At 36.7% G+C, this 13,048-nt stretch overlaps 2 protein-coding genes across 9 annotated transcripts; both read right to left on the bottom strand.

Moving 5' to 3' along the window:
- Window positions 1-2,943: 2,943 nt before the first annotated feature.
- LOC132065122 (eukaryotic translation initiation factor 4B3) lies at window positions 2,944-5,496 on the bottom strand. Its single transcript, XM_059458373.1, has 2 exons — window positions 4,239-5,496; window positions 2,944-3,343 (listed from the first exon to the last, which is right to left on the bottom strand). Exons 1-2 carry the CDS (start codon window positions 5,405-5,407, stop codon window positions 3,265-3,267), a joined length of 1,248 nt encoding a protein of 415 aa, XP_059314356.1. The 5' UTR covers window positions 5,408-5,496; the 3' UTR covers window positions 2,944-3,264.
- Window positions 5,497-6,519: 1,023 nt separating this feature from the next.
- Window positions 6,520-12,005, bottom strand: LOC132065120 (probable magnesium transporter NIPA6). Of its 8 annotated transcripts, none has more exons than XM_059458366.1 (9): window positions 11,654-11,999; window positions 9,861-9,917; window positions 9,669-9,759; window positions 9,419-9,579; window positions 9,177-9,307; window positions 8,868-9,005; window positions 8,101-8,193; window positions 7,880-7,997; window positions 6,520-7,104 (listed from the first exon to the last, which is right to left on the bottom strand). In XM_059458366.1, exons 1-9 carry the CDS (start codon window positions 11,775-11,777, stop codon window positions 7,016-7,018), a joined length of 1,002 nt encoding a protein of 333 aa, XP_059314349.1. In that variant the 5' UTR covers window positions 11,778-11,999; the 3' UTR covers window positions 6,520-7,015. The 8 variants fall into 8 exon arrangements, with proteins under 8 accessions (XP_059314349.1, XP_059314350.1, XP_059314351.1 ...); XM_059458367.1 differs by having other exon boundaries at window positions 9,177-9,304; XM_059458368.1 differs by lacking the exon at window positions 6,520-7,104 and adding an exon at window positions 7,111-7,529.
- Between the last annotated feature and the right edge of the window lie 1,043 nt (window positions 12,006-13,048).

The following is a 13,048-nucleotide window of genomic DNA, read 5'->3' as shown; positions in this document are numbered from 1 at the left end:
TATATACAATGGAATACAATGAAATATATCAGAAATTGTTTCATAAATTAGAAATACAAAATGCAGGAATACATTGAAATACAGCGAAATACAAAAGTCGTGAAAACAAAGTGTAGTAAAAATAGGCTCTATATTTGGAACATTCACTATATTTACACCCAAAAAAAAAAAAGATAAATACATTGAAATACAGCGAAATAATATACTGAAATACACTGAAATATACTGAAAATTAAATATATTGTTTGTTAATACACAGAAATATACATATACTGAAACGTTTTATCAAACACTTGGTGGGCATGAAACTCCACAACTCTCATCAATGGTGTTCTCATGGGAAAGAAGTGAGTCGTCTCAGATTGTCTTACATTTGAGGCTGGAGCTACTAGAAGGAGTGGCAGCATATCATAGCAGTCAGATTGAAAAATCTAAAAAGTCCTTGACATCTGCTCAAGCCAAGTTTTTGCAGCTTCAAATTCCAGATGAAGCTTTGTCCTTACTTTTGGGTATGGGCTACAAAGAACGAGATGCCAAGAGAGCGTTGCGTATGAACAATCAAGTAGTATAAAGTGATGTTGATTTTCAGAGATAATGAACAAAGACTTTCAATTGGACTAGTTAATAAAGCTTCACTCTGTCGTCCTTCACTGTTGTTAGAGCTCTTTTTTTCGTCGACCATGGTTGCTGCTACTACTATAGGATTCTTTTCATTTGTAAGAGAAAATGAGATCGAGCGTAGGTGATGGAACAGAGGGAAAAAGAGAGGTGAGGGAGAAAATAAATTTAATAGGTGAGAGAAAATCAATTTAAAAGACTACGAGATGGAACGGAGAGAGACAGAGGGGTGAGGGAGAAAATAGATTTGATAGGTGAGAGAAAAATATTTAAAAAAAAAAAAAAAGATTGTGGGTAAGTCGGAGAGAGTATCTTATTTTTAGGAAATACTATTTTGCGGTGACAAAAACAAGTTATAGATGGTAATTTAATAAATAATTAAGCTACCAAATATAATTTTAAAAAAAAGTAGCTATTACTAATAAATAAGTCTTAGAGGTAGTTATGTGCCGTAAATTCTCCTTATAAGAATCTTCTATTGTATCTATAATTTTTAGATTGTAAAGGAAATGTTGCCGTTAAGTTCCAACAACCTTTGTGGTGTAAAGTGAAATTGTTGCAAAGTGAAGTTATTGTTCTTGTCACAGTATTTCCTCTTTACATCTAAGAGCCTGTTTGTATTGGCTTATAAATTGCTGAAAACAGTTTTTTTGAGTGTTTGGCTGATCAGCTTAAAGTCATTTTATGCTTAAAATAAGATCAAAAAAATAATTGCACTCGTTTGGCTTTTTATCTAAAACAATTCGTAAAAATTTCGAAAACGAATTTTTATAAGCGAAAAAAATAAGTTAGGATTTTTAGCTTATAAGCTGCTTGTTTTAAGCCCATCCAAACAGGCTCTAAGGTAAATCATTCGCTTGGGGAAAACAAGTGGACATGCGCAACAACAAAGGCAATACTCAAAAGAGGAAAGCCCAAAGGAAAAATAGTTGCCAAAGACAGATTGGCCAACCAACTATTAAGCGAAAGAACATCTAATGATCATGTTGGAAGTATTGATTATTCGTCCAAAAGTTTAAGCTATAAACAACACTTATAAATATCCTGGAAAACTTGAACACACACAATGATTTATTCTAAATATGTAACCAGACTGCTTCATGTAGACTTAATTCTTACTCTTGCGCCAAGTATATACAACAACAACAACATACCCAGTATAATCCCACAAGGTGGGGTCTAGGGAGGATAGAGTGTACAGGCATCATCTTAACTTCAAAATTATTTTACGGGTAGGAGGCTATTTTTCGATAAACCCCTCGAGGAGAGATGAAAGTATCGGATAATAATAAAAAATATAAAAATAATTCCTTATTATTTTTCGAAGAAAAAAACAATCGAGTTATAGTGCTAGAGATAAGAACAAGCAATCCAAAGCCAAAATAAAAATAACAGGTAATAAGAGATATGTGAATGCTAAAATTCAAATACAAGAAAATGACGGAAATAATACTGCGATAATACGATAGGATAATAGCAAGAACGGAAGGTACTACTAATCCTACTATTAGCCTTCTACCTCAATCCTCGACCTCCGCACCTTCCTATCTACGGTCATATCCTCGATAAAACGGAAGGTACTACTAACAGACTAGTCATATCCCGCTCGATCTCTCTCCCCAATACTTCTCCTGCCTGATCTCTCTCCCTCTCTCTCTCTTCCCACTCTTCCCCTCCTTGTCAGCCTCTCACACCTCCTCATTAACGCATCTGCCTCTCACACCTCCTCATTAGCGCATCTGTGCCTCTCCTCTGGACATGTTCGAACCATCTCAACCTCGCCTCCCGCATCTTGACTGGCCAACACTCCGCCGCATATAGCATCGTCGGTCTCACTACTACTCTATAGAACTTATCTTTCAAGTCTTGATGGCACTTTCTTATCACGCAAGACACCAGATGCGAGCCTCCATCTCAACCACCCTGTTCCAATCCGATGGGTGTCATCCTCGTCAATCTCCCCACTGCCTTGGATTACCGCCCCCAGATACTTGAGCCAAGTATATAAAGAGAATTATTAGCAGGTGACAGTTAAGCTTGAACTCAAGGGGCGCTTAGTGATCGTGAATTAGTGACCAACGAAGTAGGTAGAGTTATTTGTTTGCGCTGATCATGTTAAATTGTCATAAGACACTATACTAACAGAATCCGAGACTTAGATGCATGATGAATAAGATACAGCAGACGTCAAACACTATAACTTAAGCTGAAGCAAGGAGAATCAGAGTTTCGGTTAGAACACAACAAGCCCTAAATATTATATACTAATGAACCACTTTCCGCAAAAGCTAAGAGTAAATTTTGCAAATTAAGATATATGCAATATCCCATCTAAGATCTGGACATAATAAGAATATGGAACAAGTCCAAAAGTACAAAACAATAATGATAAAAAATCTATGATCTTACAGTCTTTATGCCTTTGTGTTCCACATAAGAATGTTGCTTACGAACAAACAAATCTAAACTCTGCGTCGACCGAAAAAGAACAAACATAAATAGCAAAACGAGAATGTTGGTGCAAGTACACAAAGAACACAACCCACTACAAAATAAGCAGTTCTATCAAAATTGCCACAATGCTTCGCCTCACATGAATCTGGACTGAAGGAAACATAGCTCGTAAAACTTGTACTTCCATTGGCATCATATTTGTGGCTCTCCACCAGATTCAGCAGTTTCGCTTATAGTTTCTTCAACAGCCCCGTTTACAGTTTCTTCAGCACTGCAAAACATTTAAAATATGAGTGTCAGAAACCATGTTATTTAGGTACAGACTGGTGTACAATCTGCAAACTATGCAACTCCAAGCTGCTGCTTAAGCAAAACAGAGGAACAAGAGAAGGTAAACTATGGAGAAAGTTTCCCAGTCCAGCTCGGACAACCCTATCCAATGAGACTCCAAGTTCACCCCTTGCCAGAAAATCCACTAACCAGAAGCAAGAATCAGCAGATCAAGCAATAAAGCATTCATTCACTAATTAGTTGGAGTCAGTACAAAAATCATCTGCATCAGTACAAAAATCATCTGCATACATTTTGCATCCATTGGCACCCATCTCATACCGAAACCAAACCCCTCTTTATTACTCTAAATTAGGACGAAAGACCTCGAAAACAAAATGTTACTCTCTTTTAGCATTGCTCAACAGCACGGTTGTTTAATTAAGTCCCACTAAAAGCCGCTCGCCAATAATCATTCAGTACCAAGTAAACAGATACAAAACTATTGTTGTTCTTCCATTATTCGTCCATAACTTTATGACTACACTTGGACTATATGAATACACAACTACATCATACTCAATACTCCCCATGCTCTAGCATATACAGAGTTAGATTTAGGGAAATCCAGCAGACAATATAAGTAAGCTTAATATAACTTGTTAAATCCCTAAACTTCTTTGAGACCAAAGAGCAAAGCCCAAGAAATTTTCAAAAAGTCTATAACCCACATATCTACAACCAATTAACTATTCAAAGTAGATTTAGCTTTAACAAATAGAAAACCAATTACTCCTACTAAGTAGTTAATCAAGAAGTCAACAAAGAATTAAACATCAGTCAGCATACAACAACACTAGATAAATCCAGAATCTAACATAAAAATTCATCACTACCTCGAAGGACGAACTTCATTCAGCTGATCAGGCTTCCTCCAACTCCTCTCAGTCTTCTCCTCGCGAAAAATGGGGTTTCCATTAGGATTCCCCCAAGCTTTCTTGACAACTGGAGCACCACCATCACTTGTCTCAGAAACCTTCAAAGACTCAAGCTTTTGATCAATCTCCTTCCAATCTTTTCCCTTCTCCTTCAGTACTTCCTCTCTTGGTCTAGCTGCCCCAAATGGATTAGCCCCTTTCGGCTTCGCCACAACCACAGCCTCATTACCAGTCTGTTTCTCTTCACTCAATGGCAATGTCCTAGGTGCCAAATTCAACTTTGGCCTACCTCCACCAACACCAACACCACCACTCTCTTCCCTTTTCCTCCCCCAATTCTCCGAATCCACACCACCATTAGTCGATTCATAACCACCTCTTCGCTCTCTTAAACTATCGAACGCACCACCACCACCAGAGCTTCCAAATTCCTTCCTTTTCGTCCACTTATCCGTATCGGAATCACTCCCATTAGACCCAAAACTCCCTCTCCTATCAAACCTCCTACCCGAAGACGGTACAAACGCTTTATTCGCTGCCCAATTATCCGATTCATCAGCTTTCGACTGCGAATCGGAGAAAAAACCTCCCCTTTCACCTCTCTCCCTTCTTTCAAAACCATTACCAGACGACAACATCTTCTTGCCAGCACCCCAATCATCAGTTTCATCAGCACGAGAAGGAGCAATTTCTCTATCATTATCCCTTCTAAACCCTCCTTGCCTACGTGTATCATCCGAACCTGAACCCGAACCTCTTCCGTTTCTATCGTAACCGTACGATCTGAACCCACCACCGAGCCTGGATTGGTCAAGTTCCTCAGCTGTTCGTTCACGTGGACCAGTTGGAAGCATTAACACTTCTTCAGGTGTTAGGGTTTTGGTCTGTGATTGAGATTGAGATTTCTTAGCAGCGCTATAAGTTGAGAACTCTGATAGGGATATTGTTTGTGGTTTCTTTTTCTTTGTTTTGGTGGTGGCGGCGGCGGATAATGACGGAAAATCTGAAAGGACGGCGGTGCTAGCGGCGGCGAGTGGTGGCTGTTCGTTTTGGAGTTCGGATTCGTGTTCTTCGGAATCGAGTGCCCACGCGCCTGGTTTTGCCCACGCGCTTACGGTTGCCGCCATGTTTGGGAATTGGTGTTGCAGTTTGTGGACTGTTTTATCTGTGTGTGTTAGGTTTTTGGAGAGTATTTGCTTTCGTTTGAAGCGAAGAAATAGGTTTTATATAGACTATATAAGGGGATGTGTTGATTTGATCGGACGGTTAGTGTGTAATAAGAAGCGATTTTATCGAATAGATTCGGGTTGATTAAACGGTTGTGATTAAGTCCTTCATCTCCAAGGAAATGAACTTTGCGTTGTTTATACAGTTTTTTTTTTTTTGAAGATTCGTTTATTTTTAGTTTTTTATTTTAATTGTAGACCACAAATATTGCATTTCCATATCTTGGTATAGCTCGGAAATTACAAGTAATCCTGATCGAGGAGAAATAAAGAGGGAAAACAAGCAGAAACACTTGAAAAGATCAAAATCAAAATAAAGGAGTGTGCTGAAAAAAGAAAATTAAAAAATGAAGGTAGTTAGTTAGAGCTCGTATGCTTTATTAAAATTTCTTCAAAAAAATTAATTTTGACGAGCTTTTTCCAACATGATAGGGTGCAGCTAAGTGATTGACTAGCTCAATATTAATCGATCCTTGACAATCATTTCTTAACTTAAGTAATATTAAACCACGTTCACAAATAATATTATAGTCTAATATATACTGATAGCAATTCATTAAACGTTCTCTAATCCTAAACAATCTAACAAAAGTTACTAATTATTATTAAGTGCTACAAATATCAATTACAAGGAACATTATTACGTGCTAGAGATAGTACTATGAGAATAATGATAATCTTATTATTTTTTTTGTTTATATTTATGCGGTATTACTTTACTGAATAAATTAGTAGATATTAGCACATCTTTATCCAAAATAGGTTGGGCTTGGGCTCCCCTTTATGCTATACCTTACATTTTCACAAATGAGTTATTCTGAAGCCACTTCTTCAATTTCATCTTCCCTTACATCTACAAAAGAACAATTCATCAAACACTTTTAAATGCAAAATTTAGTTCACTTGGGCTACCATGGGACAGAATTTAAGGAGTGGCATAAATAAAGGTCATAAGGTGCAAATATAATCATTAATACGGGTTTATGCATAACGTTAAGTTCAAAATGATTCACTTCGCCGCAATATCCGATTTCGAATTCATAAACTCCAGAAATTACATAATCTGTCATTGTCCAAACCAAATGCTCGTAAGCTGCCTTAAAAAAAAAAATGCCAATCTAACTTACTGCTGCAACCTTCTTTACACTACAAAACAATGAATTCTATGTTACACCAATGCGGTGGCTCAATAAATTACAACATGAATCAACTAAGATACTCTAAACAACAAACTGAACGAAAAGACACCGCCATGTATGCACAGACCTCAATTTGAATAGCAACTCTGCAAGAAACCATGTCCAAAATGTATCCACATGTTGTCAAGGCTAAAATTGAAGCCGTAACTCGAACCCTTTCCCAAAATTGTGCTCGTGGGAGAACTCACCTCCCAGTTGTAAAGCTCACATTGCTGAGCTTAAACAATAATTCTCATTACACAAAAACACAAATCAAGCATCAGCTACCGATACAGCTTCAACTTTTGCTATAGACATTCACGAGATCAAATCAGTGGAAATAGTTTGAATCATTCAACATTATGTAATGTCCATCCTCCATAACTTTTATATCTTCTCCATCATACCACGGTACATTTCCTGCATAAATGAATGTATTATAAGCACAAATATGCAGTAAAATTTGAGTAGTAAAACGATACCAAGGCCTCAATTTGGAGTTCCAAGTCTAGCTTCTAGAGAAGCATATCTAAAAACTAAAAGTAAACTCTAGACCTGAACTTTTACTAAAGATACTATAACATCAAAATTAATATAATGACAGAAGGTACTTAAAATTTCCTGCCAAACGCTAGCTCAAGGGAGTCATCAGTCCCAATGCCAATGAAAGGATGCCTATGTGTCACGTGATGGAAACACGTGCTCTTTTGAGATGTATAACCATGGCACCAAGTACTCAAATTAGAAGAGCATTTGAACCTGTGCACCAATTGAGCAAAATCGGAGCAGCTAATCTCACTATTTCACATACGCTGCATGGTAAAAATGTGTGCTCCCTTTGAGGTCTAGCCCCATATCGGAAAAGAATAATCATTGTCAAAGGTCGAGTAAAATCAGGCGGAGTACTAGGTTCGATTTTTATTTGTGTTTCCTTACCATCTTCATTGAAATCAGAAAAGCACAAAGCAACCAAATTTAGAAGTTTCTTTCGAAATAAGTAATCAAATTGACCTAAAGTAGGATAATTACACCTAAGTCACTATGCTTTTAAGTGTTGCAGACAGAAAGATCCACTGCCATACTTTTTTAGAAGATTTTAGATTGCATGATACCAAGGATATACATACATCAAGATGAGAGGCATACAACTTATATAGCTGGGTAGTGGGTACGTGCTTCAACTTCAGTTTTTTACCTGGTGGATTTGCTGGTTCTTGTTCTCTAGTCACATGGAGTACAATTGTTCCTGAAAGCACTGTGATAAATCCACAGAGCTCAGATACTATGCTGCTAGCATCTTGTCCAGCCCAGTCCTGCAAATCAATATGACAAAGCAAATATTGGATTCACATCCTTTACTCTGTCCACATAGTGATAGAGGACCACAACAAAGAATAGCTTCAGTCAACAACATACCTTGAACATTATTGCGCTTGCAATGATAGTCAAAGTGGTGAACATTACATAATATATTGGAGAAACAATTGCAGCATTGAATGTATCCAGTGCCTATCCAAATGATGCATAAATGTTAGAAAATGCTTAGACACCCCAAAATATTGCAATGTGAATGATCCTGAAGTAACATGCATATTGCTAAACTGCATAAACAAAAATTAGGCTTAATAGCTTGCACTCCTCATTAACTACACTTTGTAATGGTCAGGCAGCAGCTCAAGGTTCATGTAATAAGGAAAATCTTAATATGAAGTCATGGTAGAAAATTACATTTTCTAGATTCCCAACCAGAGCACTAGTTTCAGAAATTAAAACAGCTCACATATCAAGCATGCAAGAAAGACCAACAAATTTATTGCCAAATCACAAAAGTTGAAAACAGAAAGAGAATGTAAAGACTTTAGGAGAGTATTGGCATAGTAGGTCTGAAGTATCAATTCGTGTCATTAACAGAAATACCCTGTGCTGGCTGTGCAATAATTGATATCATTATTACATGGAGAGTGTACAGCCAAATAACTACTATAATAGTTAAGTTCAGAGGAATTGACATCAGATATACACATGATTATACTCTGAGCTAGTCCTGGATTCTAACGTGAAGGATAGGCATGTTACTGTTTTAGAGAATTGGGAATTCATGCTAGTAAAGGTGATGCAAATGAATGATCAGAAGGATTACTGCAGATCTCAGTCAAGTTGGGAAAGTACCATACAGACATTACCTTGTTTAGATAATTCAACTGCATGATGACACAGATTACTGCAACAGCTAGAAAAAACCAAGTTTGTGGATAAGCAATCTGACTAATTCCTTCCAGCGTAAGTTTTATTGCAATTCCAATAGCCTTTATGCTTACAACCTGCAAATAAAATAAATTTTTTTAACAAGAAAACTACAGAAACATCTTGACGGGCTACCAAAGTCTTCACATGTGCAAAACTGCATCATGTCTGACAAGAATGTAGTGTACAAATTCCAGCGAAGAGAAAAAAGAGATGACTCGAAGTAGCATGGAAAAAAACATAATTACCGTAAGTGCACCCATTAAAGAACATATTCCCAAATATACCAGCACATTCGTCTGCCCATAACGAGGCTCGAAATGCAACATCAAAGCTACTACTATGGATATTGTTGCGGCTGCATAAATCACAAATGCTGCTGACAAAAGCAGAAAGGAGAAATTAGTAATAGTTCTGCAAGAGGTAGAAAAATCTTATAACCTATAACAAGATAAACAGGAGGGGGGGGGGGGGACCCCAAAGTCCAGACCTGGTTGAATTGCCAAAATCCAGATTTCTTGTACAGAAGTTGGCATATGTTCCTGAGGTGCATGTATAACAATTACCACGGATCCTACAATGCACAATATGCATCCCACCACACCTAACCGTTGTAAACGTTCCCTCAACATAAAGTGTGCCAAGACAGCACTATACAGATTTACCAAGGTCAGTTACGGAAGCATCACAGGAGTTCCTTGTCAGAGTTCTAAACAGCTCATAAGACTTCAAAATCTCACCTGATAATTATACTCAACGCACCAAGGGGGGTCACAAGAACTGCTGGAGCATAAATATAGGCCACAAAATTGGAAACTTCCCCAACAATCACTGCATATCAAAATCCAAATGACATTAAAAACACAACAATGCTAACGCATTCCTATCCTGGAATGAGGTTTACTCATGGAGACAGCTCATGATCCACTTACTTGTGATCATGCCTACCCACCAAAGGGGCTCAAGCAAATAAGTATAGCCTCCACCTCCTGCGGTGATGATTACAATATTCAATAACTGCTTAACCAGGTGAATTGAAGTTAACAGATCATCCAATGAGGATATTAAACAAGGTGTTTAATGTTCTCCCGCCAATCAAATTACTGAACAGATAATTGGCACGGTAGACTGCAGTCTGAAAAGCAAAACTATATAAACTTTCAAGCAAAATATGCTCAGCTAGAGATATAGTCATAGATTACTACATGTGAACTCGTAAGTACTTCACGGATGAAAGCTTCATATCTCACCACAATGTCCAACATGAAATGGTTCTTCTCATATTATGTATGGGTTGGCAAGATCATGAATAAGAATAGAAGCTATTGGCATATACACGCTGTGCTTGCAATAATTTAGTCAGCAAGAAAACTATTATTTATCTATCTTCTTACTGGTGGTTTAAATTAAAGAAAATGACAACAGGAAGAAGAGAGCCTGAATATCAAGAACCTAATTCAACAATTCCCAACTTGTAATTATTAACAGAAGAAGACTGAACCAAATGGAGATAGAAACATTGTCAACAGACTCAGCACGAAAACATTACGATGCATTATTTGCCTTAAGACCTCATATTTGTCAATTCAGCATTTCCCTGTCCATATCTAAATTATGGATTTCTAGATTTTCTCCTCTTTTCATGTGCCCATCCCCACTTCGTTTATGTTTCCAACACATGCCTGAACAGTGTAACACCTGACCGAAAGTGATCCTGAATGATGATGAATCCACCACCGAAATGAGTAAAATTCTAGTTACTTAGCTCTAATGGTATGTCAATAGCACATAGTTTACCAGATGGAGTCTACCAACTCAATTAAAAAACAAAGTATTACACACCCTAAAAAAGGTTTTCTTGATCAATCAAACAAGAACCAATTTAAATACAACAAATTGAACAGAACAATGTCCCATTACTTATATGCAATATCATAACATGCTTAGGTATTAAGTACTATATAGAATAGCAATATTTACCAAAGAACGAATTATAAATGCACTATATTCTTTCAGTAATATAATTTTGCCTGTATGAGTTTCACAAAGCACAGCTGGTCCTAAACCATGATAAAGGAGAAGGAATGGCCAATGTGAAATAACCTACTATAGCGAATCTTTCGAATATCGAACAGGCCTCAATAGAGAGGAATGGATCCTGAGGTTCATAAACCCAAAAATTCGCAGTTGATTGATCTATTTGTTCACTTATATCACACATAAAGCAGTTTCAATTTAACTCCACCCTTAATCTCTGGAATTTGTGCATCCACACAATTAATGCAACATTAAGCCAGTTGCAATTAAATATACACACCAATTATGGAGATAGTCTGATGATTAGAATTAAGAGTTAATGGTCAAAAACACACCTAAACTATCAATTTTTTGCGAGTTTCACACCCCAACTATCGGTTGTTCTCTTTTCCTACCTGAACTATCACCATCTATGTATTAACACACAGCTCGAAGCTTACTAGGCCAACTACCAGTTATTCCCTTTTCCTACCTGAACTATCACCATCTACTCAACTAGGTGTTTTCTAATACATAGATGGTAATAGTAGAAAAAGGGTGTTTGATAGTTGGGGTGTGACACTCGTGAAAAAGTAATAGTTGGAGTGTGTTTTTGACCATTATAGCTAGAATTAACTGAGAAATTAAACAAATAATTAACTGAGAAATTAAACAAGCTAAGGAAATTAACTGAAGTAAAATTTGAGACCTGCTCGAGTACCAGCAGCAGCAGCACGCTTGAGACCTTTCTTCTTTAAGATAAAACTCGTTCCAATGAACAAACTGGAAACCATTGCTAGAACTAAACCCCTTGTGTTCTCCGAATACCCCATCTTCTTACTTCTTCAATATATATATATATATATACACAATGAAATAATCAATCTGGAAGAATAATTGCTTCACTTTACCCTTCCTACTTCTTCTGTATATATATACACGGGGTCAAAAAATGTAAAATAAATACAAAATCTAAAAGAATGTTTGTTCCACAAAAGACCTTCGCAAAATCAGAGCAAATTAAGACAACTGGTTGTTGAAATTTTGGGAGAGGGAGATTTCTGTAAAAAACAATTGATATATGAGCAAAAAATTATAGTTTGGGAGAATTATGTTGTCTCTTCTCCATCCCCTAACGCAAAGTTGTCTTTCGCTAGAAGCTTCCGTAGTATGTTCAAAGTTGGCTGTGACGCGGGGACTATTTTATTACATGTGAAACAGGGAGTAATATTAATGTTTTTTTTTTTAATTATTTTTTTTTTTATTAAAGATTTAGGTCGTCAGCCGTTATTGGCCCTTGAAAAAAAATGTTTAAATGCAAATGCTTGAGATTAACGGTAACGACTCTAACGACTAGGAAGGCTACGGCAGTCGACAACTAAAAAGCGTGTGAGCTGTGACCCCAACTCCAAAGTCTGGCCTCCCCCCGGTCAAACTTTTTTTTTTTTACTTTAACCCAACTCCTATATAAACCTCTCTCCATTTTCAATTTTAATCCACACCAATTCAATCTCTCAAATTCTCTCAATCGACTTTGCAACAATTAACCACTTTAAATTTCTCCATTAAATATTATAAAGTTTTATTCTAGTTTCAATTATTAATTTTGCAATTTATATTTTGATGATTTTGCAACAATCAGTAGCTCCAAAGCTTTTGGTGGATTTGCAGAATTTAGCCGTTTTCACTTGTTAAATTAGTCCGGCAATTTGGTACCTTCATTCCAACTCTATCTTTATTTTTCGCTATTTAATTTACGTAATTTAATTCTAGCAATCTAATTTGTTGCAATTTATTTTTTGTGATTTATTCGAGTGTGATTTAAATTAATTATATTTTTGGCGAAGAGATTTTTTTTATTGTTAGGGTGGGTTTAAAGAAACATTTGTGAACGAAACACCTATTTAGGTATTGATATTGGTGGAAATAATTCACTTTAGATCACGAGGTATTGCAACATTATCCGACAATTTTAATGAAATTGATGCAAAAATGATGAAACACAAGCCCCCAAAAATCCCATAAGAGATTGCCCCCCCCAACCCCCCCAGCTAAAATTTGAAACCTTTTTTTTTACACTTTAACCCATCCCCCGCCCCTATAT

Source organism: Lycium ferocissimum, chromosome 7 (assembly GCF_029784015.1).
Source record: "Lycium ferocissimum isolate CSIRO_LF1 chromosome 7, AGI_CSIRO_Lferr_CH_V1, whole genome shotgun sequence".
Classification (NCBI taxonomy): domain Eukaryota; kingdom Viridiplantae; phylum Streptophyta; class Magnoliopsida; order Solanales; family Solanaceae; genus Lycium; species Lycium ferocissimum.
Note: the sequence above shows the minus strand (reverse complement) of the source record. Positions and strands in the feature narration are given on the sequence as shown.